A 24,114-nucleotide genomic window follows, 5' to 3' on the forward strand; every position below is an offset into this window, starting at 1 on the left:
AAGTCATCTATCAAACTTGAGAGCCCGTTCTCACTCTCGAGGCGTAACATGGCGACGTTTTGTCACGTCCCGCGGCGTTCCTGAGGAACGCAAAAGGAGACCTTCGGCGTTCTTATGGTACGCGGCGGGTTATGGCTGAAATCCAGTGCAATGACGCTCCCGCGGTAATAGACGTTCCAGCCCTGTATTCCAGCCCTAAACCTAACCTTATCCCTAGCCCTAACCATAACCTTTTTCCTCAATATAGCGTGTTTCTAAGCGATTTGAAGAAAAGAGCGAACACGTGTAGATTGAGTCCATACGGTTCTCATATTTCCTCATTTTTCCGAGGTCGTCATTTAGGAACGTGGTGGGTAGCCGAAAACGTAATATGTTGACTATTTGTCACCTAGCGTAAACTGTTACGCTTTGGGAGTGAGAACGTGTTGAACTTGATGGACACCAACACGTTCTCACTCCCAAAGCGTAACATTTTACGCTAGGTGACAAATAGTCAACATATTACGCTTCCAGGCACCCAACACGTCCCTATATTACAAGATTAGAAAAATGAGGAAACATGAGAACCATTTGGAATGAATCTACACATGTACGTTCGTTTCGATTAAATCGCTTTGGAAAACACTATCTAACGTCATTAGAGTGCTGGTTAAGGTTAGAGATGAGGTTATGGTTAGGTATAAGGTTAGGGTTAGAGCTGGAATACATGGCTGGAACGTGTATTTCATCCATAACCCGGCTTGTAGCATAAGAACGCGGACGCGGAAGGTCACCATTCCTCAGGAACGCCGCAAGACTTGACAAATCGTCATTATATTACTCCTCGGGAGTGAGAACAGGCTGTGGAGGCAGTGTTATAGTTATGTTATAGCACGGACATCACTAGTACTTTTGATGATGTGTTCTAAAGCTTACATGGCACACTGTCTGTTCAGATTCAAACAAAGTCTGCAAAACTGATGGGAAGGAAAAGTGCAAATAAGAAGAGCATGTTTTTCAGTTAAAAAAGACCCAGCTGGACGCAAAAAAGGCTCACAAACAGTGATGGCAGATGCAGTAAAAGGTCTGAAAGAGTATCTCAAGGTATCAAGCACAACATATGGTGCAGTCCAAGGGTTCCAGAGAATCATTGACTGCACAAGATTTTAATTTTTAAAAAATGTAAAAAACAAAACAAAAAACAAAATACTCCTTGCACTTAAAATGATTGATGTTTGTCCAATTGAAAATGGGGGACTATGTAGAATCACTGAGGGTTAGATTTAATGTATCACCAAAAATTTAATTAAAGAATCTTTAAGTGTTCCCTTGGAGCTTGGAAATAACTAGAAGTGGCTGTGCATAGTGTACATCTGCACAAGTAAAGAAGAAACAGATAAATAGCCCACATTGGCTGAGAGGCAGAATAAAAGCGTGATGCAACAAAACCATGAATATGATAATTAGCACTCTCAGTTCAATTCAATTTTATTCATAAAGCACCAATTCACAGCAGTCGCCTCACGGCTTTGTAAAGTAAAGGCCCTAAAATATTAGAAAAAAATCCCAACAATCATACAACCCCAATGGCCAAGCACTTTTTACCAGGAAGAAACCTCTAGCAGAACCAGGTTAGGCTAAGTTTTAACTAATTTCCATTGAAATCAATTGGTGACATTGCTCCGGACCCCAAAATATTCCAAAACAAGCAAGAAATATAGGTATGGTACAAAATATTTATTGAGTAACAGTTCTGTAAACATCTGAGGTAAATCAACATTTACATCAACATGTTCTTCAACAAAAGGTTCAGACAAAAGGCCCTTCTCTTCAAAGACAATCATTTTACAGTGGGAGTAGTCGCAGGGGTTATTCTGTGTGTGCTCCTGCTTGTGTAGATGATAAGTCCATCATATAATCTTCATCATTTCCCATCAGAAAGTCTTTGATTCAAAGTACATCCACTGGTAAAAGCTAGAGCCAACAGCTCTTCAACCATTTTCAGGACAGAAAAATATCACTTTAGTTTCATTTCTTGTCCATTCCAAGTCTAATTGTGTTTGTTATTTCCACAAATAAACTAAATATGTTAATAAATCCCTCTTTATACGAAACCCTTCTGATTTTTGCTTCTCTCTAAATATTTCAATGTCTTCATAACTGTCTAACTGTGCAAAACTTTACCTACATGTCAAAGATACTAAGAACAACTTGGTACAATAAAGTTAAAAAAAAAAACATTTCAGCAATAAAAAAAGATAATACCTTATTTCAAAAAGTCATCTTTTTAAAAGAAACTCTAACATAATGTATTTTCTGTATTATCTCTTTGGTGGATATTTCTTTGGTTTGGTTAAATCAACACATCACAACTGGCAACTTCCTCTCTAAGAATAGATTAAGTGGTTCAGCATCTACAGTGTGCTGAATTTATTGTCACCCAAACTTGATCAGAGACATAAACTCTATCCACAAACAGCATTTATGGGGGGGCTTATTTTATGCATTACAAAATGATTTGCTCTTAACTACAAAGTATGTAGAACAAGTTCCTTTCACAGTATATTGATTCTAATTCATCACCTTGTTTCTTATGTTCATTTATGCACTTTAGGAGTTGAACTCTTGACAAGATGGAAATCTTTAACTCCGAACTTTGAAAAGTTCCAAACATGAACCTGAGGGTGACCCCATCAATGGTCTGATGCCATCTAGTTTTACAGAAAATACATTCTTAATCACAAACTTAATGACTGCAATAACATCATAGTCAAATAAAACAGAGGTAACACTACGAACAGATTCAATGTCACTTGAGGCATGTCCCATCTCCAGCGAATAGCAAATATTTGGCAAGTACTGTGGCATTCTCCTTCACTGTTTTGATATTGATATTGGTATTAGGCCATTAAAAAATACCCTAAGGATGTCAACACTTTTAAAGATTGATGAAACCTGAAATGTGACATAGTTAATGTCTGAAAAGGGCTCTGGTTTGTACCATGAACGTGGTAGATGCTTGCAAGGGATATTGTATTTTGGGGAAACAACCACATTTGCTATGTTTTTTAAAATTTATACTAGACAAACGATCCAGCAGATCCAATTGAAGCGCTATTTATCTGTGAATCTGTAAATCCAAAAGATAGGTGGTTGTGCTAATCAATATGCCTGAGAGCAAGGGTAGCTATATATAATATATAAGCTAGCAGTCTAGTAGCGGCATTAGCATCTTTGGAACAATAGGTCAGACCCTATTGTTCCAAATTCCTGAGGCAAAGCCCCTAAGGCTCTTTGAGCAACGGAAATGGGAAGGGGAGCAGTAGTGAGTGTCAAATCCACAGTCCAGGATGAAACATAGAGCATCCACAAATACATCAAGAGGATGGACCCCAGAGATAAGCAGCTGCAAGAATGCCTCTGGCAGCTGAAGACAGAGGGCGATGGACGACCAAGCATAGGATGTACCATCGACAGATAGAGGAACTAGATGGCATCAAGATTTCCTACTAGTGGCTAGAAAAGGCCGGCCTAAGGGACAGCACAGAGGCACTGATCATGGCAGCACAAGAACAGGCCCTAAGCACCAGATCCAGAGAGGAAGGAGCCTACCACCGCCAACAGGTCCCAAGTTGCAGCCTGTTCAAAGGTGCCCAGGAGACTATCCACCACACATTAGCAGGATGTAAGATGCAAGCTGGGGCCATTTACACTGAGAGGCACAACTAAGTTGCTTGGATGGCGTACAGGAGCATCTGTGCAGCATATGGATTAGAAGTCCCCAAGTCCTGATGGGAGAACAGCGCCAAAGGTGACTGAGAAAAACAGGTTGAAGGTCATGTGGGACTTTGAGTTCCAGACAAGCAGATGTTGGCCAACCAACCAGGCATAGCGGTGGTTGAAAAGGAGCAGAAGACTGCAATCGTGATAAATGTGGCAATTTCAGCAGATAGAAACATCAGGAAGAAAGCGCTTATGAAAACAGAGAAGTACTGAAGGAACAACTGCAATAGGAAGGGAATGGAAGGAGCTTTAACCCTAAAACTGGAAGAGTGGCTCCAGCAGATTCCAGGCACAACATCAGCAACATTCAGTTTATTCTGGAAATTTAGAACTTAGCTTTATTAAGAATATTAAGTTGAGTTTATCCACTACACCATGTCTACGCCATCCAAAAAGTGGAAAATATGAACCTTTTCAAATTGAAATGAATGCACATTATCGAACAATCACTAGATCTATGTTTATGCATTTGGTTTCAGTATATGAGCATTACTTAAAGCACTTTGATATTTGACAGCTGAGCTGTGAAGTATGTGAGGAAAAAAGTGTTTAAATTCAAATGTTAATCACTGACTGTTCTTTGGTAGGCTGCATTTTTTTCAAGTGTGTCATTTATAAGCAACTCAAATCTGTTCATAGAGGAACACAAAGTTGCAAAAACACAAAACACAGTTTGCTCCAAACCACTCTCTCTTGCTGTCCTGATGCAAGGCTGACTTTTACCCCCCCCCCCTCCCCCCCATCCCAATGGATAAAATTGGGTAAATTAAATCTTTAGGGAAGTTACTAATAAGCAACATAACAACCTAGAATGCATAAACCATTATCCGTATGTTTTCTTGTGTTTTTAATCTGGCAGGAATTAATAGAAAAACAGGACATAAATGAACATTCCTATGTGGGATGTGTTAAGTAGTGACAGCAAAGTAAAAATGAACACTTCTTAGATCATATTGCTTTCTTTTCTCTCAAAAAAATCTAAGAGCTACAGCATAATCTACAGCTCATCTAGAAAATTAACTTAAGAGTCCTCCTAAACAAAACAGCTCCAGGGAACTCAACACTTCTGTGCCACACTGCAAACACAACCAGCAGAAAGAAGGCAGTTTTTATACTCAGTTCAAGCTGCAAAACTTAAACCTGTTCAGTAAGGAACTTTGAAATACTGTCTTATTAGTCGACTCAACTCTTATGCTAAGGGGTTTTGCATAGTGACAAACTTTGGCTCAAAGTCAGTAAACTGTTAAAGCATTTATGGTTTTTGGTTTCTTATGTAAAACTGCAGTTTGATTAGAGACAAACTTTTTAAAAACATAGGTAGTTCTGTATAAAGTCTTGTCGTGCATATCAATGCTGTTAATTATTATGTATTTACATATTTATATATAGTTTACCCTGATGTAACCGCAGAGATATTATTTTGTAAACACGAAACATTATAAATATACCTAAATGCAGACACACACACAGCCTGTAAAGCCTTAGAACTACATCTCTGGGTGGGCCTGCTTTATGGTCACCTGCTATTTCCTAATGCTGGTGAATCCCTCTATTTATTAAAACTACAGGCTGTGTAGAGAGCATACACAGAGATGGACGAGTTCTACACACTTACGACACTTCAGCTCCACCATCACATCACAAGAAAAATTAAAGCTCAAGAAACAAAAGTGCAAACCTTTCCTCTGATGTCTCACAGGAAAGAAATAAAAGAAAGATGAAAATAAAAAACTGCACAAAAACTTATTAGTAGGTCCAGTCATCATCATCATCACAATAACCTTTCCTTATTTGTATTTTTGCTGGCTGTGTGGATATTTTAAGTGTGCAGTTACATTAAATATCATCTAGATTTCTTATCCTGTATTATTCTTTTGTCAAAGAGGAGTGAGAGAATGGCCAGAGAAGCAAAATTAAGTAGCAGCAAAATTGACTTCTGCATTTCTGTCTTTGTGTCAGTAAACTACTAAAACAATGGATTTGATATGATTAGCTTAAATTGGCTGGGGGCTGTTTTAGTGATACTTTTTCAGTGGGCAATATCATGGCTACAAGAAAATTCCTGAAAACTCTAAGCTGGAATGACAACCATGGCCTGACAGGATTTTTGGTCTTGAAAAATCTATATACAAAAGATATAGTTTCTTGGTCTATTTAATTTCGCCTCTAAACCTAATAATAAAAAACTAAAATAAAAATAATCTGGATGTTTTTATATGTTTGTAAACGAAAAAAATGGACCCCCATGTGCACAGCCATTACTCTAAACAATTTGAACCTCCTTTGAACTGAAAACTTACACGTTAAGAAACTAATGTGGACATACCCTGATGTTGAAATATCTATGTAGGGCATCATTTCAGATTCGCAATGCTAACTATAAACTAAGCAGCCAACTCCAGTAGGCATTAGGCCCATGCTGAAGTGCATGCTTAGGTGTGGTTTTATGCTGCAGTGCATATTAAAAGAAAAAAAAGCAGGTGTAGGCTCTCTCTGTGTGTAGAGCATGCATGCATAGTTGGGTAAAAGTGTGAGTGCGTGTGTGTTTTAGCTACACGGCCAGGTCATCGGGGCGAGCTCGTCCACCGCCACTCTTGCTGGCCCGACTTGGCTTGCGGTTGTCTGTTCCCGCAGCAGCAGGAGGCTGATGCATCTCCGCCCTGGTTACCACAGTGAAGTCATTGTGCAGGACCTTAGGTGCTGTGATGACAGCGGTTTCCTCTTTCATTGCTGTCTCCTTTGGCATGAGAGAAGAAAGAGGGGTGTTGCGCGGAAGTGTGGGAAATGCAGATTGCTGCTCCTCTGGTGTTGGGGTCTTTTCCACTTCAGGAGAGGAGGAGGCTGAGGCTGAATTTTTTCCATTCAGATCGTGGACTTCCAGCACCATGTTGTTCCAGTTCTGCTCCATCACCACCAGCTGTCCTTGACTTCCAACACCCACTTTCTCACTGCTGCTATAAAAAGAAGCAGCATCCAACAAGAAGTCGTCTGGGTGGAACGCCGTGTTGTCCATCTTCATCCCAGCAGGCACAGGGGTGGTCGCAGCGTTTAAGGAGGTCACAGCAGGGGAAGACTCTGGTGGGCTGTAGGCCCCTCCCTCAGCTGCCCCGTCTCCCATCACACTCACGCTGCCAAATGTCGGCAGACAGTCGAGCACCAAAGGAGAGGTCTGCTCAGGGATCGTCTCTGCGTCTGTGGGCTCATCTTCAGCCAGAATCAGTGACTCGCTGTCAGGTGCAAACTCATTGGTGACCCCTCGCTTTACTTTCTTCCAGCCTAGGTGATAGATCTCCAGCAGGTTGAGGACCAAAGAGACACAAGCAACGACCAGCATAAAGATGATGAAGATTGTCTTTTCAGTGGGCCTATGGCAACAGAGGAACAAAAAGAGGTTGTGATTAACAAATCACACCAGTGTATAATAGGAAATGTAACATTAAAAGAAGAAGGAGGAAGAAAATCCAATGTTATTGTTGGATTTCTCATTGTTAAAGCGATAAAGGCTGCAGTGGGAACACTTGGTGATAATCAATTTTAAATAACCCAGAAGGGCAAAAATGTTAGTATTTGAACAATATCTTCATAGACTAAAGTAACTAGCTCCTTACTATTCAATATACTATTTATTCATCCTGTGTCCTTTTACTTTAGACTCCCTCTGTAAACACAAAATCCTCTTGTGTTAACTGAAAAGAACCTTATTATACTCGCTGTACGCTGTACTTCCAACTGGGTCTCTCTCCTAGAGTAGCTTTGCATGATTGTCAGTTCAAAATAATTCAAAATAATCCTTGAGCCTTTTTGCAGGCCCTAGATTCATCCACATATTGAAATAAGGCTTCTCTTTAAGCCCTTTGCCTTGATTCATACTGACTGCCACTTACAAACAAAAGATTTGATTTGACCATGCTAAGGTTATCACTATTATTGACATCATACAACATATAAATGTGATACAAACTGTCTGATAATGAGTGTTAAGAGCATTTTGTTTATTTATAAATAAACTGACTTAACTATTTTAACCTTTAGCCAAGCTGGCCCCTTAATGTTTTTAACATAGTATTATGTGCTCGTGTATAAATGTAATTTAGCTTCTTTAGCCTCATTCTTTTAACACAGAATCGCAAAGCTTTAGTCTTGATATGTAGCTTTAGCCTTACACTTTTTTTAAGTTATGTACCTTATGCCTTACTCTTTGAGTATAATTTAAACTAACATTAGTGTCACCTCTTTAAAACAGTGTGTATATTTCAGTGGCCATGGCCCAGATTGGTAACAAGCCCATCAGCCTTGTTTAATTATGGGCTGGTTTGTTTTACGCATGTGCAGCACACCTAGAGCAAATAGTCAGACTCACAGCTACACACTAGCATGTCATCAGCATAGAAGCCCTTCAATGTGAGTGAAGGAAAGTTTGCCAAAGTAAGCTGTAGGAGGACCAGTGCGAAAAGCTTCTTAAAAACAGACCTAATCAGACACTTAAACCACTCTCATTTAGCTCATTATTTCTACCTCTTCCAGGAAAGGAAAGATGATTCGCAATTTGTTTTGTTTTTTTGCCCCTGTGGTATTAAAATACTATCGGGTATCAAAATTCTAGTAATGTGGCAACCCTGTTGGACACAGGAATATTAATTCTTGTTTTCTTTCAACTCTTTGAAGCAGTCTATTAGCCACAACACTACAACTGATCAAACTGCAATGCCAGCCAGAATTGCTCTTTTTTATTTAGAAACAAAAGGTCCCACATTGCAGACAGGTCTGGACCGGATCTGGTGTCAAGCCGGCACTGCTGGCTGACTTCTGGCATGGCAAGTGGTATGTCATCCAGATATGTGGTATGTCATCCAGATATGTGGTATGTCATCCAGATATTTCTATGAGCCTGGGCCATAGGCTCATAGAAACAAAAGGCCCCACATCACAGACAGGTCTGGCCCGGATCTAGCATCAAGCTAGCACTTCTGACTGACTGGTGTCATGGCAGGATGTATGTCTACCAGATGTGGGCCAGGTCTGACAATGATGGCACTATTTATGTTCCCATTTTCCTATTTTAGTTAGAAGACCCAAATGCCATGTTGCAATATTATACTGCTATTGTAGCCAACGTTTCAAATGCAGGTTTGACAGGTTTGTGAGTGTACACTTTATCCAAAACCTAGTGAGGGTTTACTCATGTTTATCACTACTGATTGGAAGGTTAGTGGTTTGATCCCTGGCTCCTCTAGTCTGCATGTCAAGAGTGTGAATGTGTATGAATGTAGTTAGGAAGCACCCAGTTTAGAGAGAGTGTGTGATTGGGTGAATGTGGAGCACTTTGAGTAATCCGGGAGAGTAGTAAAGCATTATCTAAGGATCAGTCCATTCATTGTCTGAACAGAGTTTCGTCATGTTACTTTTGCACTATTATGTTCTGGCACATGTTGTTATTACATGGCTTGATTAAGGTACACATTAGGCTGACATCTGGGGCCAGAGCTGAAACTGTTCTGGGCCAGCACAGGGCCAGCAGGGTGTCTACAACTGGCCCATGGCTGCACACAACTTACACATGGCCCACATACCACAAAGAATGACGGCCCTTTGGTGGCTGGCTTTGCCAGAGGTAATCCACACATGGGCCACCATAGGACCACAAGTGTGTCTGCAAATGGCCTTGTGCTGGCCCATGTGTGGGCCACCTCTTGCAAACCAGATCTGGGCCACCAAAGGGCCGTCATTCTTTGTGGTATGTGGGCCATGTCTAAGCACATTGTGTGGGCCAGATCTGGGCCATACCAATTTTGCTATGTGGGGTGTTGTTTAGACTATTAGTGTTGTACAAGAACATAGAGAGTGATAGACTTAGTAAATATAACTAAGTGACAGGATGTATGTGTAGAGTATAATGAAGAATTATTAAACAGACACAAAGAAAAAAATCTTTGATTGTGATGCAAAACAATAAAACTGAACTTTCTTACCTGGAGATGAAGCAGTCCACAGTATTGGGGCAGGGCCAGCGGCCACATTTATAGAGAGGCCTCAGCTGGAATCCATACAGGAAGTACTGCCCCAGAATGAAGCCCACTTCAAACAAAGTCTTGAATATTATGTTGAAGATGTAGGTCCTCAATAATGCCCCGCGTATCCTGATTTTTCCATGTTCGTCACGAATTGGGGGTTTCTCCTTTTTCCCTCCACCATCACCAACTCCATTGTGATAGAGAGGGTCATGGTCGTCCTGGTGTCGTCCGGCCTTTCTGAGCTCCTCTTCCCTCTCCCTCCTCTTCTCCTCCATGCGAACAATGTGTAGTACATGGCCCAGGTAGATGAGGGTTGGTGTGGAGACAAAGATGATCTGCAGCACCCAGAAACGGATGTGGGAGATGGGAAATGCCTCGTCGTAGCAAACGTTTTCACAACCGGGCTGCTGTGTGTTACAGGTAAAGTCTGATTGCTCGTCACCCCAAACCTCTTCAGCTGCTGCACCCAGCACCAAAATTCGAAAGATGAAGAGGACTGTGAGCCAAACCTGGGTCGGACAAACATGACAGTTAGAAACACAGTAGTTAGTACTTCCTGGATAATGCAGAGGGTAACTAAAGCAGGTGGTCTCTCCACAGTGTCAGTATGGTCTACCCTTTACCAAACTGAAAACCAGAAAATGTCGTCAACAATGTTGGCGTATCAAAAGTTCTATGAAAAGGAAATACAGTGAAAATCATCAAAAGGTGAGCTTAATATGTTTAACAGATCATGTTTTTGTTATCAATAGTCGGTCACCTTTCCAATCACAGTGGAGTGTTCTTGAGCATTCTCCAGCAGTCGCCCTAGAAAACTCCAGTCACCCATGCTTCTCTCAGTTGCCTGCAGAGAGACATGAAAGTCTATGGTGAACAACAAAAAGTCAATTAAAGAACAATACCACAGAAAGTCAGTATTTAGGGTCTTATCTGAACTTTTATGGCTGATACTGTTTTACCTTGTGTCTCTATATCTGATTGTAGGTGTGTGTGTGTGTCTGTGTGTCTCATCACAGCAAATCATGTCAATATGTATCAAAATCTCTGAGGAATGTATACAGCATCTTGTTGAATTCACAAAGAATTAAGCCAGTTCTGAAAATTGGTACTAGCAAGTGTCCTAATCAAGTGTTCGGTAAGTGTATTTTCCATGACGTTTATGAGGAATCATTCGATCTCCGTTAGTCTGTTTCCCTTTTTTCTTATGCCAAACATTCGCTTTCTCTTCCTGTAATCAGTTTGACATATGAAACATAAAAAACTAGCATTGTTCCATTTTTAGTCTGTGTCAAACACAGACTAGAGAGTCCTAATGAGATCTAACAGCCAGTTCATCTATAAACTCTTTTAGCCTAGAAATTTTTGAAAGTATTCATCTATGGTAAATGGCCTGCATTTGTATAGCGCTTTTCTAGTCCTTAAGGACCCCAAAGCGCTTTACACTACATTCAGTCATTCACCCATTCACACACTGGCGATGGCAGCTACATTGTAGCCACAGCTGCCCTGGGGCGCACTGACAGAGGCGAGGCTGCCGGACACAGGCGCCACCAGGCCCTCTGACCACCACCAGTAGGCAAACATGGGGTTAGTATCTTGCCCAAGGATATTTGGCATGCAGCCAGGAGGCAGCCTGGGATCGAACCACTGACCTTCTGATTAGTGGCTGACCTGCTCTGCCACCTGAGCTACAGCCACCCCATCTAAGCCACAGTTATTCATATATTTAGTTCAATTCCATTAAATTTTATTTATATCTCAACAGTAATTGTCTCAAGGGGCTTTATATTATAAGGTAAAAACCTTACATATAAAGGCTATCATCATCAACAACAAAATTCTTTGATATTCTGAAATATTGCTTCATATAAACGAGTGCTGTTAATACTTACCAACAAAATAATTGCATTAACATCTCAAGCAGTATCTTGCCTTACAATACCTAGAAATATCTTCTTTTACCATTTAAACCTTGGTGTTTCACTGTGAAATTTTACAAAAACTTGGCTGCTGCCCAAAAAGCTCTTTTCAGCTGAGCACAGAAAGCATAACTACTTTCGAACTTCAATGCTAAAATCAAGAAGAGAAAAGACTTCAAAATAAAATTTCAAATAAGTTGGATTGTTTTGAAAAAAAAAAAAGACAAATTAAGCTGACTTACTAAAATATAGTTGTGTTGTCAGTGATAAATCCATCGACCAGAAATCAGAACCAAAACTATATCAGGAAGGAAGACACAAAATGCTTTGTGTTAGCTTTTTAGGCTCATCATCATACAGACATCACACAAAAAAGGATACAGGGCTTTTTGATGCTGATGCCAATATGAATCTTTTTTTTAACCAGAAACATTTTAGTGCACAGTAGGTACAAATGATGCCATATACTTATAGTATGGCATCGGAAAGGGTCTTGTTACTCCTCACCTGATGCTAGGATTAGTACCAGTGCTAAGAACTGTCCAAATTTTTTAAGCAGTTCAGATATTTTAAATTATCAATCACACAGGTCTATAGAGTGATAACTTCAAAATTAATTCTGCAGCATGATGAAAACCCCAGAAACATAGCATAAGACATAAAGAACTAGCTAAATTGAGTCCGGCAGCGAATGGTATGACCTTTCAGAACATTCTCATTCCCAACATGTAGCATAACTACCATTTGTCACGTCCCATGGCATCTCAAAGGTAACCTTCCGCATCCCTATGATACGCTCCGGATTGTGGATGGAATCCAAAAGAATGATGCTCGCGGAGGTAACACACATTCCAGCTGTGTATTCCAGCCCTAACCGTAACCTTAACCCTAACCTTAACCATATCAGATAGTGTTTTCCAAAGCGATGCATGATCAGAACGTAAAATAAATTTACATGTGTAGATTCATTCCAAACGGTTCTCGTGCCTCCGAAAGCTTAACATACCGACAATCTATCTCATAGTGTCGGTATGTTACGTTTTGGGATGAGAATGTGTTGGACCTTCACAGAGTCCAGGTTTCAGCTTCATAGATTCCATGTGGAATTACATGAAAAAAGCCACAGAGGACCCGGAACAGTCAAGTACTCTGAACAAAGTGTACTACTAAGAATTGGTAGCTGCAGTTTAAAAGCGTTCATTTATCACTATTTTAATTTAATTTCACTCTTTTTTCTTCATCTGACATTTTGGTGCAATCCAATGCTCACAGTAGCACTGCATGTGTCTGATTGTTTGATAGTTATTCCATGGTATACATTTGCTTTTGGATGTGCCAAATTTGTGTGTACTTGCGTTGGTATGTGTGTGTGTGTGTGATGCGAGACTGGCTGGTTAGAGGACAATGGTTGGCCATCTGTGAGAAGTGAAGTGAGTGAATAACAGGTTGTCGCTGTTGAATGCCGGACTCATCACATCCCAGGAATGCTGATGGGGGCAAATGTTTGCCTGGGATTCACTGATATGAACGCACACAAACATATACATGCATTCTAAAGTTTCAGCAGTGTTCTGTACTCCTGCATACTGTGTAACTTACTTCCAAAATAAAATGTCAATCCAGGAATTTGTGTCTGATGAGAGGTAGGTCAACTGAGTAAAAAAAAAAGAGAAAGAGAGAGAACGGAAGCTCCATAGACAGAAAGGAAATATCGCGGTCATGATTTAACTGTGTACTTAAAAAACTGCTTAGAAACACAAATAAATAAATAACAAAGACTTTTCAGATGTCTTACACGTGAAACATATTCTCAATTGACAAATGGCTACTAATTCACCAGTCTAACAGTGGTATGTGTACATGTACATGATGTGTTGACGTGATGAAATACCATCAGCCATGGTAGACAATAGGGAAGCTGCCAGATGGATATTGTTCTGGCTGCTGTGTGCTTTTGATGGATCAGAGGTCTTTGTGCTAAAACAGCCCAAACAGTTAACTCCTGGCCTGCCATTTGCACAACGAAATCCGAAAATATGCACAGTCACAATAAAAGACAATTCTGTTCATTACTCAGTTAATCAACTACCCTAGTGTATGTCCAGAAACTTGAGAAGACCGTGCTCAGTGTTTAAGCAATTAGTTTCACATGGTGTGGAATAGTACTGAAGATGATTAAATGCAGTTTGCCAGGAAAGAGAAGATATTTTTGATACATATATTAAAAATGTAAATGTATGTCTAAAAGTGCCATTCCAAAAATGTGGAAAGAGTTTGTAACTGTACACACAAGTGAATAAATGGGCCCAAAGTTGCCTAAGATACTAAAAGTACAAAACATGTTTTTTTTAAAGTGTGCAAAGATTTATAGAGTGGCACACAGCATCTAAAGAGAGTATGGAAATAATCAATTCAGCAGCTGGTTGGCTGGTAAGGAGCAGCAACTTATTTCCTCCATTTACTACAGCAAGTCAAACAGTACAATTCCAACAAGCAGAAAAACTACAGGAAGGTTCTTCCTTTCGTGGTAACATTAGACAGTGTGTCTCCTATACAAAAGATAAACAACTAGCACTGGGTGCATTTAAATAGCCATCAAAACTAAAATGTAAGCTTCGCTACAGTTGACCTCAAATTTATTTAAAAACAAAAAACAGTCCTACCGCCTGTTTTCCATTAGTTTCTTGTCCATGACTCTTTAAACAAAACCTTCTTTTTTTTTTTAAACTAAAGTATCAAAATCTAGCCTAAGACCCCACAAAATGCATTCTTTTTTTTCCCAAAGATTATTTAAGCCTGGACGATATTGGTTTGGATTTGTGGCTTCCTGTCTGCCGTCTTTCCCACATGGATGTGAACGCACCATGAGAGGTGCTGATAATCCAGCAGGTGGAAAGGTGATAATCCCTCTTCCCTCCCACTTCAGCCTCCAGCATCACTCTACGGTGACCCTGCTTACCGTTCGGTACCGCGTTTCTTCTCTTCTTTTTTCTTTTAGTCCCACGGAGGTTCTCGGGGCAACCAAGACAAGATTAGGCAGATTGATAGAAGGGAGAAGGGAGGGAGAGAGACACAGAGAGGGAGCAATACACAGAGTAACAGAGAGAGGAAGTTAACAACAAAAAAGGAGGGAAAAAGAAAAGAATACGCGAGGCTAGTCTAGTCTAAAAAAAAAAGGGCGCGTGTGGAACCTGTCCCGCGAAGGCGAAGCACAGCGGCTGCGTCCCGCGTGGCCAAGGCCATCCGCCACTGTCAAACATTGGTGTCCCCGTGCAAGGGGCGCACGAGGGGGGTGGTAAGGGGAAGGCGCGCGTTTGAGTGCGCGCGAGTGTATATGTGGTGTAACGCAACTATCACATTCCTGACCAGACAAAAATTTTCTTTAAGAACTTCTGTTAAGGGTAAAATATATATTTGGATTGTTCCTTTTTTTTAATGCAGTATGAGGTAAAACACCCTCTGGGTATTAGCTAATAACTTACTAGCTTTTTTACTGTCATTACAAATAAACATCAATATGGAAGATTACTGATGTCAAAAATGGAGAAATCAGGAAAAAAAAATAGACAAAAATTGAAGTGTAAAAGTAAGCTCATCTTTCTACAAGTTCTTCATATTGCAACAGTTTTTAGCCCCCAAAAGGAATTACATGTGTGTTACATTACATACATGACATTTAGTTACAAGTAAATTACATTCAGTTACTCATTAAGGGTAAACCTCACTTACAAAGATGATATTTTAAATGATTTAAAAGAATAGACACATTAAACACCATCAAGTTTTAATAATAAAAGATACAGAAAAACAGAAATTAAACACAACAAAATACAAATGTAAAGACAAAAACAATATAAACAGAAGCAGAAAACACAGAAACTAAAATCAGTTATCCCAAGCTTAGTACAGACATGAAAATCTTGCAGCAATAGTCAGCCGTGTGGCCAAGCTTAATATGGCCCAGAGCACCAGTGTACAATAAAATGAATTCTATCCACCCAATGACAGCCTTATAATTAAACACTGACATATAGCCCATTTTCACATCTTTTAAACAGAAAAGACTACCTCAGTATTCATGTGAGATTAAGTGATTCATAGTATAAATGTTGACTGCAATAAATGTGAAAGGTAGAGTGATAAATAACATCCACAGTCTTAAGAATGCAGGCAGAGACAAATAAATTATAAATGTCACTGTAGCTTTTTTTAAAAAAAACTTTTTTCACTCCAAAATGTTGCAAAGTTTTTTCTTTTTCTGTACAAGAAAACACGTTTTTGTTGTTGCTTCTTAACAACTACAAAGGATGGGGTGACACCATCTATTCACCTATGTTATCATTTAGTTTTGTGTCACCCAAAGAAAGTCCCTCTGGGTAGGGGAAGGAATTGTTGCAGACCTGTTTGCTCACCAGCAGGGGTCAGCAGAGTACAGTACCTCATTACAGAACAAAATAATTCATGGGTTTGTCTTTTTCATTCCTTTAAAAACAAACATCATAAATATCATAAGAATATACTACATAACCAGTCAAATGAAAAGAAGATTAAATGTTATCTGGAGAAGTTTTACATTCAATTAATTATTATGAAAAATACAACTTTTTGTAAATATTTGTACATCAGTGGCTTTTCATCAGGACCTTTCGATCAGGACAAGGCCCGGGGGTTGGGGACTGCTGCTTTACATTACTGCCTTCTTGTGGTCTGCTTGTTTTGTACTCATAGGAAATTGTAGCTGTCCCCATTTTTTTCTTTCTACAAACAATTTATAGAACATGATTCTGGACATTGAACAGAATAAAAAGTATTTAAAATGACCTCAACATTAAACACATGTAGTTAAATACACATGATCTATTTATATTTTTATTTGTTAAACAGCTTATCTACATACAACATGAAAGTATAGTTTTAAGATGCTAACATCCTCTCCACCCCTTGATTTTCTATAGAGTATCATCGAAAATGTCAGATTTGTGAGTTGTATTTACATTCGGGGTGGCTGTAGCTCAGGTGGCAGAGCAGGTCAGCCACTAACCAGAAGGTCGGTGGTTCGATCCCAGGCTGCTCCAGTCTGCATGCCAAATATCCTTAGGCAAGATACTAACCCCGCGTTGCTCTCCGATGCATCCATCGGAGTATGAATGGTAGATTACTTAGCACTTAGGTCAGAAAAAAAGTGCTTGTGTGAATGGGTGTGATTGGGTGAATGAATTAGTTGTATAAAGCGCTTTGAGTGCTCAGACAGAGTAGAAAAGCGCTATATAAGAACAAGTCCATTTACCATTTACATTTCTGATTCTCACACATGCATTATATCTCTAAAATGACAATGTTTTTATCAATTTCTTCTCCACCCTCCGTCTTCTAGCTACATTTCAAAATCAGGTTGAAACAAGTGACTTCTGGTTAGTCCTGATCCGCATCTTCTCTCTGCTGCCTAATTTCCTCTCCTGATCACAGAGAACCCTGCAAGAAAAAATAAATAAATTATATATAATATAAAGAAGTGCATATGGAATGCACAGCTTAAAGCTCAAAAACAAAAATAATGCAAAAAAGAATTGCGTCAATCAGCTGATTAATCACCTGACTGTCTGATTAATACTATTACCTAGTGACAGCCTTGATGACAAGATATACAAGTTCAGCCATGTTAAGGACCATGCAGATAGATGAGGTAGTGGCCATGAAAACAGTGAAGATGGTTTTCTCAGTTGGACGTGAGATGAAGCAGTCCACCAGGTTAGGACATGGCCATTGATCACATTGCACCAGCCGCGGCATCTGGAAACCATCGTACAACACATACAGAGCATACCTGGAGACACAGATATCATACCATCAAACCAAAACAGCCATCTGAGACTGATGGGAAAAGGAAGGACTGATCTTACATGAATCCTGCTTCAAACAGCAGCCTGAACACCAGGCTGCAGGCATATGTCCACCAGAGGGCACCAGCTATTGGGAGCCTCCGCTTTTTCAGAGTCTCCAACTCCTCATCTTGGCCCTTTGCGCTGAGAAACCCAGCTCTACCAGGACTCTGTCGCACAGGATGAAATCATTTGAGCACTCAAAGAGCTTTCTACTACAAGTCTCATTCACCCAAACACACACATTCATACATGCCTAAGTGCCGTTTTATCTAATATTAACTTACACACACTGATTGATGCATTGGGGGCAAATTAGGTCTCTGTCACAGCTGCCCCAAATGACATCATCATTTTGTCTGTCATCACGATGACTTTGTCGTAACCATAATAAAACAATGCACACACCTGAAGGAGCTTCCTCTTATCTCTGTGGTTACGATAGGCCACATACATGGCAACCAGGAGTGTTGGCGTGGAGACGAAGACAAGCTGAAGACACCAGAGACGGATGTGGGACACAGGAAAGAACTGATCATAGCAGACGTTTTCACAGCCAGGCTGAGGGGAAAACAAACCCACCATGATCGTCACAATTATGACAACATCAGTGTATAGTTAATAGACCCTGTGCACGAGAAAATGCTAACTTCCTGGTTTGAGACCGGATGTGGGGTTGTACATTTCCGGTAGCTTTACTTTGCGGTCAATCGCAAGATATACTCCAAAATCATGTCCATAACTCTAAAACGGAAAGATGGCGTTAAGTTACAAAGAGCAGAAGGTGGGAACACTCACCACTGTTGTGTCATAAAAAATCTAATGATCAATTTTGACGTTTAAAGAGTTTAGATCGATCAGTTGTTTACATCACTCAACACAAGCAGAACTGCAGCAGAAGACACATCGTCCACATTCAGAAGCACATCTCTGTATAGTGACTGGTCTTATGATTTAAACAGGCAAATGTTCAGCATTCAAACTACAGGTGAAGAATAGTCCAACCAGATGTTTCCCCGTTATGTCGATATCAGCTAGTCAAGTACACACCTACACAGCATGTTAACAAACCGTGAAAAAAGCCACACAAGAAATGAATGATTGCTGGTAACGGTTTCTATACATTAGTATTTACGAAGGGTATGTTGTGACTTACCTTCACAATTACAGTGGTCCCTCGCTATAACGCAGTTCACCTTTCACCTCGCTGTTTCGCGGATTTTTTAGTGCAAGTTTGCATGCTTATTTTTACGTCACATTGTGTCCTGCGTCCTGATCGCTGCAGACGATCTCCTCCGTGACGTCTATCCTGTACAATACAGAATCGCTGCATCTATCGCTAGCAGTGTGACTCTGAAGTGCAGTACTGTATGTCCACGATGTCCACGAAACGATTTGCACCGTCAAAAAATAAAATTGGCTACTTGATTTCACCTATTGCTGGTTATTTTTAGAACATAACACCCGCGATAAACGAGGGACAGCTGAGAAATATAACATTTGAATCCCTTTTCTCTTTTGCTCTGAGGCGCGGGGGAAAATATCGACAAGTTGATGAACATCATTTACAGATATATTGGGTAAATGCCCAAGACATCTATAGAAATGTAAATCGCCGCTTAATTCATTCATTTGCTTAACTTGTTTTGGACCGTAAACAAGGTGCGAACAGGACACCGGAAACAAAGCTCCCCACAGGAGTTTCCGCACCGGAAGTAGCATATGCTAACGTGCACATAGTCTATCTCTTTGCCTAGTCCACTGAAATCAAAGCTCAGCTACTGAGTAAAAAGTAGGTGGAAGCTGCTAATAATTATCACACTCTGTGTCATCTTATACGTCTTGTCCATACGTTTGTACCTGTGGACAGTTTATTGCAATACAAATGTACAAATTTATGCTAAAAGGCCAAGATCATTCTGCTTTGAGATAGTCTTTGTGTAACTAAACTCACCAGCGACTTTGTTAGTTAGACTTCACAAGTACTGGGATGAACCTGTTTTTGCCTTCAGAACTGTCTTAATTCTTCGTGGCACCAATCCAACAAAGAGCTGGAAACACTCCTCTGATACTGTGGTCCATGCCATCACTCAGCTGTCATTTAAAATTGTCACAGTCTCCGTTTCCTGTTCCTAGCTGACAGGAGTGGCACCCGACACAATAAAAGCACAATAAAAATATTAAGTGGTGATAGATAGTGACTACTTTTTAGATTATTAATACTTTATGTTGTATAAAACTTTACAGTATAACTTTGAAGTCAGTTCTTAGACAGGAAACCAGTGGAGAGAAGCCATCTGTTAAAACCAGTGAGAAGAGTAGATTCTGTATTCTTCGAGAACTAGGGGTGAGAGAATGATTCTTTGAGCTGCAGAATTCAAGCTCAGACAATAAAACCCAAATCTTATTTTAACAAATAAGTGTCATTATGACTTACATCCCATGTGTGGATCAGATATAAAAATGGACACGTCCTACCTGCAATGTGTTACAGGTGAAGTCAGACTGCTCGTCCCCCCAGACGCTCTCCGCGGCAACAACCAGCACCATGACCCGGAAAATAAAAAGCACAGAGAGCCAGATTTTACCCAGGCTGGTGGCATGACGGTTCGCCCCGACCAACTGAGTGTACAGAGCAGGCCAAGACATCCTGGGGGAAAGGACAGTGACAAGGGAATGGGAATGCTTGCACTACAGAACAGGGATTCATCAGCATACTCTTTTGCATTTCTTGTCATTACACGGTCGTGTTTATCTGCTTCTTTTACAGCCTCTACACGTCTGACACATGGACACCGATTTCAGACATTTACAAGGAAGTCAGTGGCAAACGATGAAAGCAGAGACCAGCGCTGAACAAAAGACGAGTTTGAAAGAGGAAGGGATGAAAAGGAATGAAAGTGAGAGGAGGAGGGGAGAAGGTCCACTGCCAGCATTCATGTGAACTGATGAACCTCTCTGCCCACTGTGGACTGTACTGAACCGAGCCCACTCATCTAAAAGCACACTGAAACACACTGTACAAGCACACTGCTGCGGTTCTCACTGAGCTTCACCGTTCACACTCGGTCACTGATTGGTTCATTCATATTTTTTAGATGATGTGTACTTGCACTGAAAGAACCTGGGATATACTTCACATGACATGCTTATTAAGAGGTTTGTTTCTAGCTGGAGATGTTTTGTCGTAAAGTAAAAACAGAAATTCTGATAAAAACCTGAAGCGACTTTTACCAAAACGAATTAAGATTAACCTTTGTTTTGTCTTTTTTGTCGTTTTCTTACCTTGTGTCTTCAGTGTCAGGATTTCTCCATGAAAGTATTCCACATGATCCTTTTCAGTATGAAAGCACACACGCGCGCGCGCACACACACACACACACACACACATACACAGCCTGTTGTTGCATCAGTCACATTTAAAAGAAAATCTCAGTCTAAGAAACTAAACCACAAACCTGCAGCTCCTGCTTCCTTTGCATGAAATCAAAGATGCGCCTCTCAGTGTGAAGTGAGCCAGGATGATGTCTGATAACTTCCTGTGATGACTTTCAAAATAAAACAATACAGTGCAGATTGTGCATTTTAGGAGGAAGAGATAACAGAGAGGAGAAATACAGATAATATTTTTAGCAGAAATGTAGCAACAAGAAAAACTCTGGATTTTGACAAGAAGCACTCAGAGAGTTTTGTTATTTGCTCTGTTAAAACCCATTTTAAAAGGCTTGACATAATTTTGAAATTATTTTTATGTGGATATAGTGCATTAATTTTATTACCTAGTAAAATCAGTTTTATTGTTTAGGAATCATTGTCAAATTTAAAACGTTTTTGATCACAACCTTATATTGTTTTCAACAAAAACCTTATTTAGGAACATTGTGCAAGGATATTCATATTGTTACGTATTTAACTGGTCATAGCCTGTTATTGTAATGTACATGACAAAGTCCTAATGAAATAAATGTTGGTAAAAGCTGATTTTTAAGCATGATTTTAAGGATAAAAGGCATTTTATTAAATTTTGATCTTATTTGACCTCAAGAAGAGGTCAGAGATCCAAAGAAAGGTGATAGCTAGAATCCCCATATATCACTCCCTATATGTCAATATACATATAATACAAACAATGGCAATAAGAAACATAGTTTTAAATAGCCTTGTCTAGAATTATTATTACTTTGACCTTCAGATCAATCTACTGATCTTGAAGCAGAGGCCAAATGTATTTTTATTCAGTGCTTTCTGTATGTTGATAATACACACCAAAACTTGTAAGATTCATAGTTTCAAATTATAAGGTTTTTGTCCATTTTCCACCAGTAACCATTAAGTTGACCTTGAAGTCCTCGATGGATGTAAATCAACTTATAATGGACTGTTCACATGACCTCACTCTACACCGCTACAAAGTTTTATCAAAATCTAATCAGGAATATAAATTCAAAGTAGTAATGAGATGAAACACCAATTATTGATCACAACTAATAAGGACAGGGCGTCGTGTGCAGGCAGGAGTGGTGAAATGGAGGACCTACAGTGCAGACTCCAGAGACAAAACACAAACTCAAAAGTAACAAACTTCAAAATACAAAAACTCAAGCATGCAGACAAAACACACAGCTTGAATGAGGGTGGATCACGACACAGACAGATGAAAACACAGGGCTTAAATACACAGAGGGAACAATCAGGGAATGAGAGACAGGAGGGAAACACAGCTGAGGCAAATCAGGGCTGACGAGACAAAGGAAGCAAAACCAGATAACATGAGACACAGACTTTCAAAGTAAAACAGGAACTACAGACTGAACTTACAGACACAGACTCACAAGCGGGCACTGCAACAGAGGAAACAGTGATGTGGGACCAGGGCAGACACAGTCACGGACTGGACACAGAACAGAGGGAGTATGGAAACCAAAACTTAAGAACTACATAATCACACACCAAGAAGAACTTGGGAAAATAGAAATGCAAAACAGAAACCTAAATCTTCACAATAATAAACTAAGATGAGAACACAAATAAAAGGTACGAAACTAAAACCACTGGGTCAACGACCCAGGTACCCTAACACAGAGCAGGCAATTACTAAAGAGGGGGGGGAAAAGATAACCTGGGCAGGAAGTAAAAGAACAAAGGGAATGCAAGAAAGGTTTGCTTCCATTAAAGTTTCATAGAAATGTTCCACTTTTTTTTCCACTTTTAGTGCTCTTTGGAAAACAGTTCAGTTTCATGTGCAAGATGAGTGGGACTAGTCATGTTGCCTTTTCTTTGACATACTGGATTTTCCCAACTAAATAAACTTGGTTTGGATGACCATCCACTGCACCTCCTTTGCAGTGTGGAAGTCAGAGAGCAGAAAGAAGCAAAGCTGCGCTGGGGTTTAATGTGTGTGCGCGATCTGTTTGGGGCTGTAAGCTGAAACAGGTAGAGTCAGATGATTTTTCAGGTCCAAACCAGGACTTGGCAACAGTCACCCTGCAGGACAGAGCAGCTCTGTTGCTGAAGGCTGTGACCAATGAGCCTTTCCCACCGTTTGTCAACGTGTGGGAGGATAAAGCACAACTTCCTCAGTTTACAATAAGGACGCTCAGAAATGAAGACTATTGAGGAAGCTCTAACTTGTTCTGCATTCTGTGCTGCAGTTCGAGTGGTACGGATATAAACTGTGAAACAAATATTTTGCAAACAAAAAGATGCCAGCTTGTTAAAAGTTGACGAATGAAGCAGAAGCGTCCCCGTGCAGAATTGCAGACATCCTGGCTGGAATCTCATGTGCATAACTGCACGTAACATGACCCAGCATGATGAGGAGACAAGAGCTGAGACAGAGAGGGCGTTAGTGATTGTAATGGAGTCATTAGGGGAATAACAGCGGCATTTATTCTTGATGCATATCAATGAATGAGTATCAGTGTCAGGGCCCAACTCAAAGAGCCACTGTTTGATCTTTCAGTCAGCACAGGGTGAAAACAGAGGGGTGAAAGCTGGCAGATTGGCTGCCCATTCTGATGAGAGGAGGTGGTGATGCAGTGGTGATGGTGGGGGGGGCTCAAAGACACGCACACATACACAGTGAATGGGTGGAAAGAAAAAGAGAGAGGTAAAATAGAGCTGATTGTTAGAGTAGCTCCTGATCAGCCACAACTGCAGGAGAACAGAGAGGGGCACTGTTAGGATACACACACTGCACAAACACACACACATACATACTGTACAAAGACGCACTGTACAACCCTCACATATATGTTACCCAGAAATCTACACACGCTCACCCTCACACCATGTAATGAGTGAGGGGGAGAGCAGCATGTGACTGAATAGCAGGTTTCACATCTGTAGGTGGACTTGGCTGCCTGATCTCAGATCAGCCACTCTGTGGAAGTCTGTACAAGTGCTGCAGGATGAGCATTTACCCCCTTTCAGTAACCTCATCTGAAAGGCTACTACAGGTGTTTCAGACAGGGGTGCACTGGCCACCCCCACTCCATACTGAGAGAGCGAATTCAGATTTCAAAATCTTATTTGCTTTCATAT

The 24,114-nt window shown here is 40.3% G+C and overlaps 2 protein-coding genes across 3 annotated transcripts; both read right to left on the reverse strand.

The window, feature by feature from the left end:
- Nucleotides 1–840: 840 nt before the first annotated feature.
- On the reverse strand, nt 841–12,042 carry LOC146491976 (gap junction alpha-3 protein-like). Its single transcript, XM_085150703.1, has 4 exons — nt 11,935–12,042; nt 10,534–10,617; nt 9,732–10,282; nt 841–7,127 (listed from the first exon to the last, which is right to left on the reverse strand). Exons 2-4 carry the CDS (start codon nt 10,600–10,602, stop codon nt 6,314–6,316), a joined length of 1,434 nt encoding a protein of 477 aa, XP_085006829.1. The 5' UTR covers nt 10,603–10,617; nt 11,935–12,042; the 3' UTR covers nt 841–6,313.
- A 4,186-nt stretch (nt 12,043–16,228) lies between these two features.
- Nucleotides 16,229–22,721, reverse strand: LOC146491977 (gap junction beta-2 protein-like). 2 transcript variants are annotated; one of them, XM_085150705.1, is made up of 9 exons: nt 22,170–22,721; nt 22,040–22,105; nt 21,030–21,119; nt 20,857–20,905; nt 20,050–20,221; nt 17,980–18,132; nt 17,593–17,741; nt 17,310–17,516; nt 16,230–17,164 (listed from the first exon to the last, which is right to left on the reverse strand). In XM_085150705.1, the coding sequence occupies exons 5-9, from the start codon at nt 20,218–20,220 to the stop codon at nt 17,080–17,082; spliced, it is 765 nt and encodes a 254-aa protein (XP_085006831.1). In that variant the 5' UTR covers nt 20,221; nt 20,857–20,905; nt 21,030–21,119; nt 22,040–22,105; nt 22,170–22,721; the 3' UTR covers nt 16,230–17,079. The 2 variants fall into 2 exon arrangements, with proteins under 2 accessions (XP_085006832.1, XP_085006831.1); XM_085150706.1 differs by lacking the exons at nt 20,857–20,905; nt 21,030–21,119; nt 22,040–22,105; nt 22,170–22,721 and having other exon boundaries at nt 16,229–17,164; nt 20,050–20,220.
- Between the last annotated feature and the right edge of the window lie 1,393 nt (nt 22,722–24,114).

This window comes from Neolamprologus multifasciatus, chromosome 23, assembly GCF_963576455.1.
Source record: "Neolamprologus multifasciatus chromosome 23, fNeoMul1.2, whole genome shotgun sequence".
NCBI lineage: Eukaryota > Metazoa > Chordata > Actinopteri > Cichliformes > Cichlidae > Neolamprologus > Neolamprologus multifasciatus.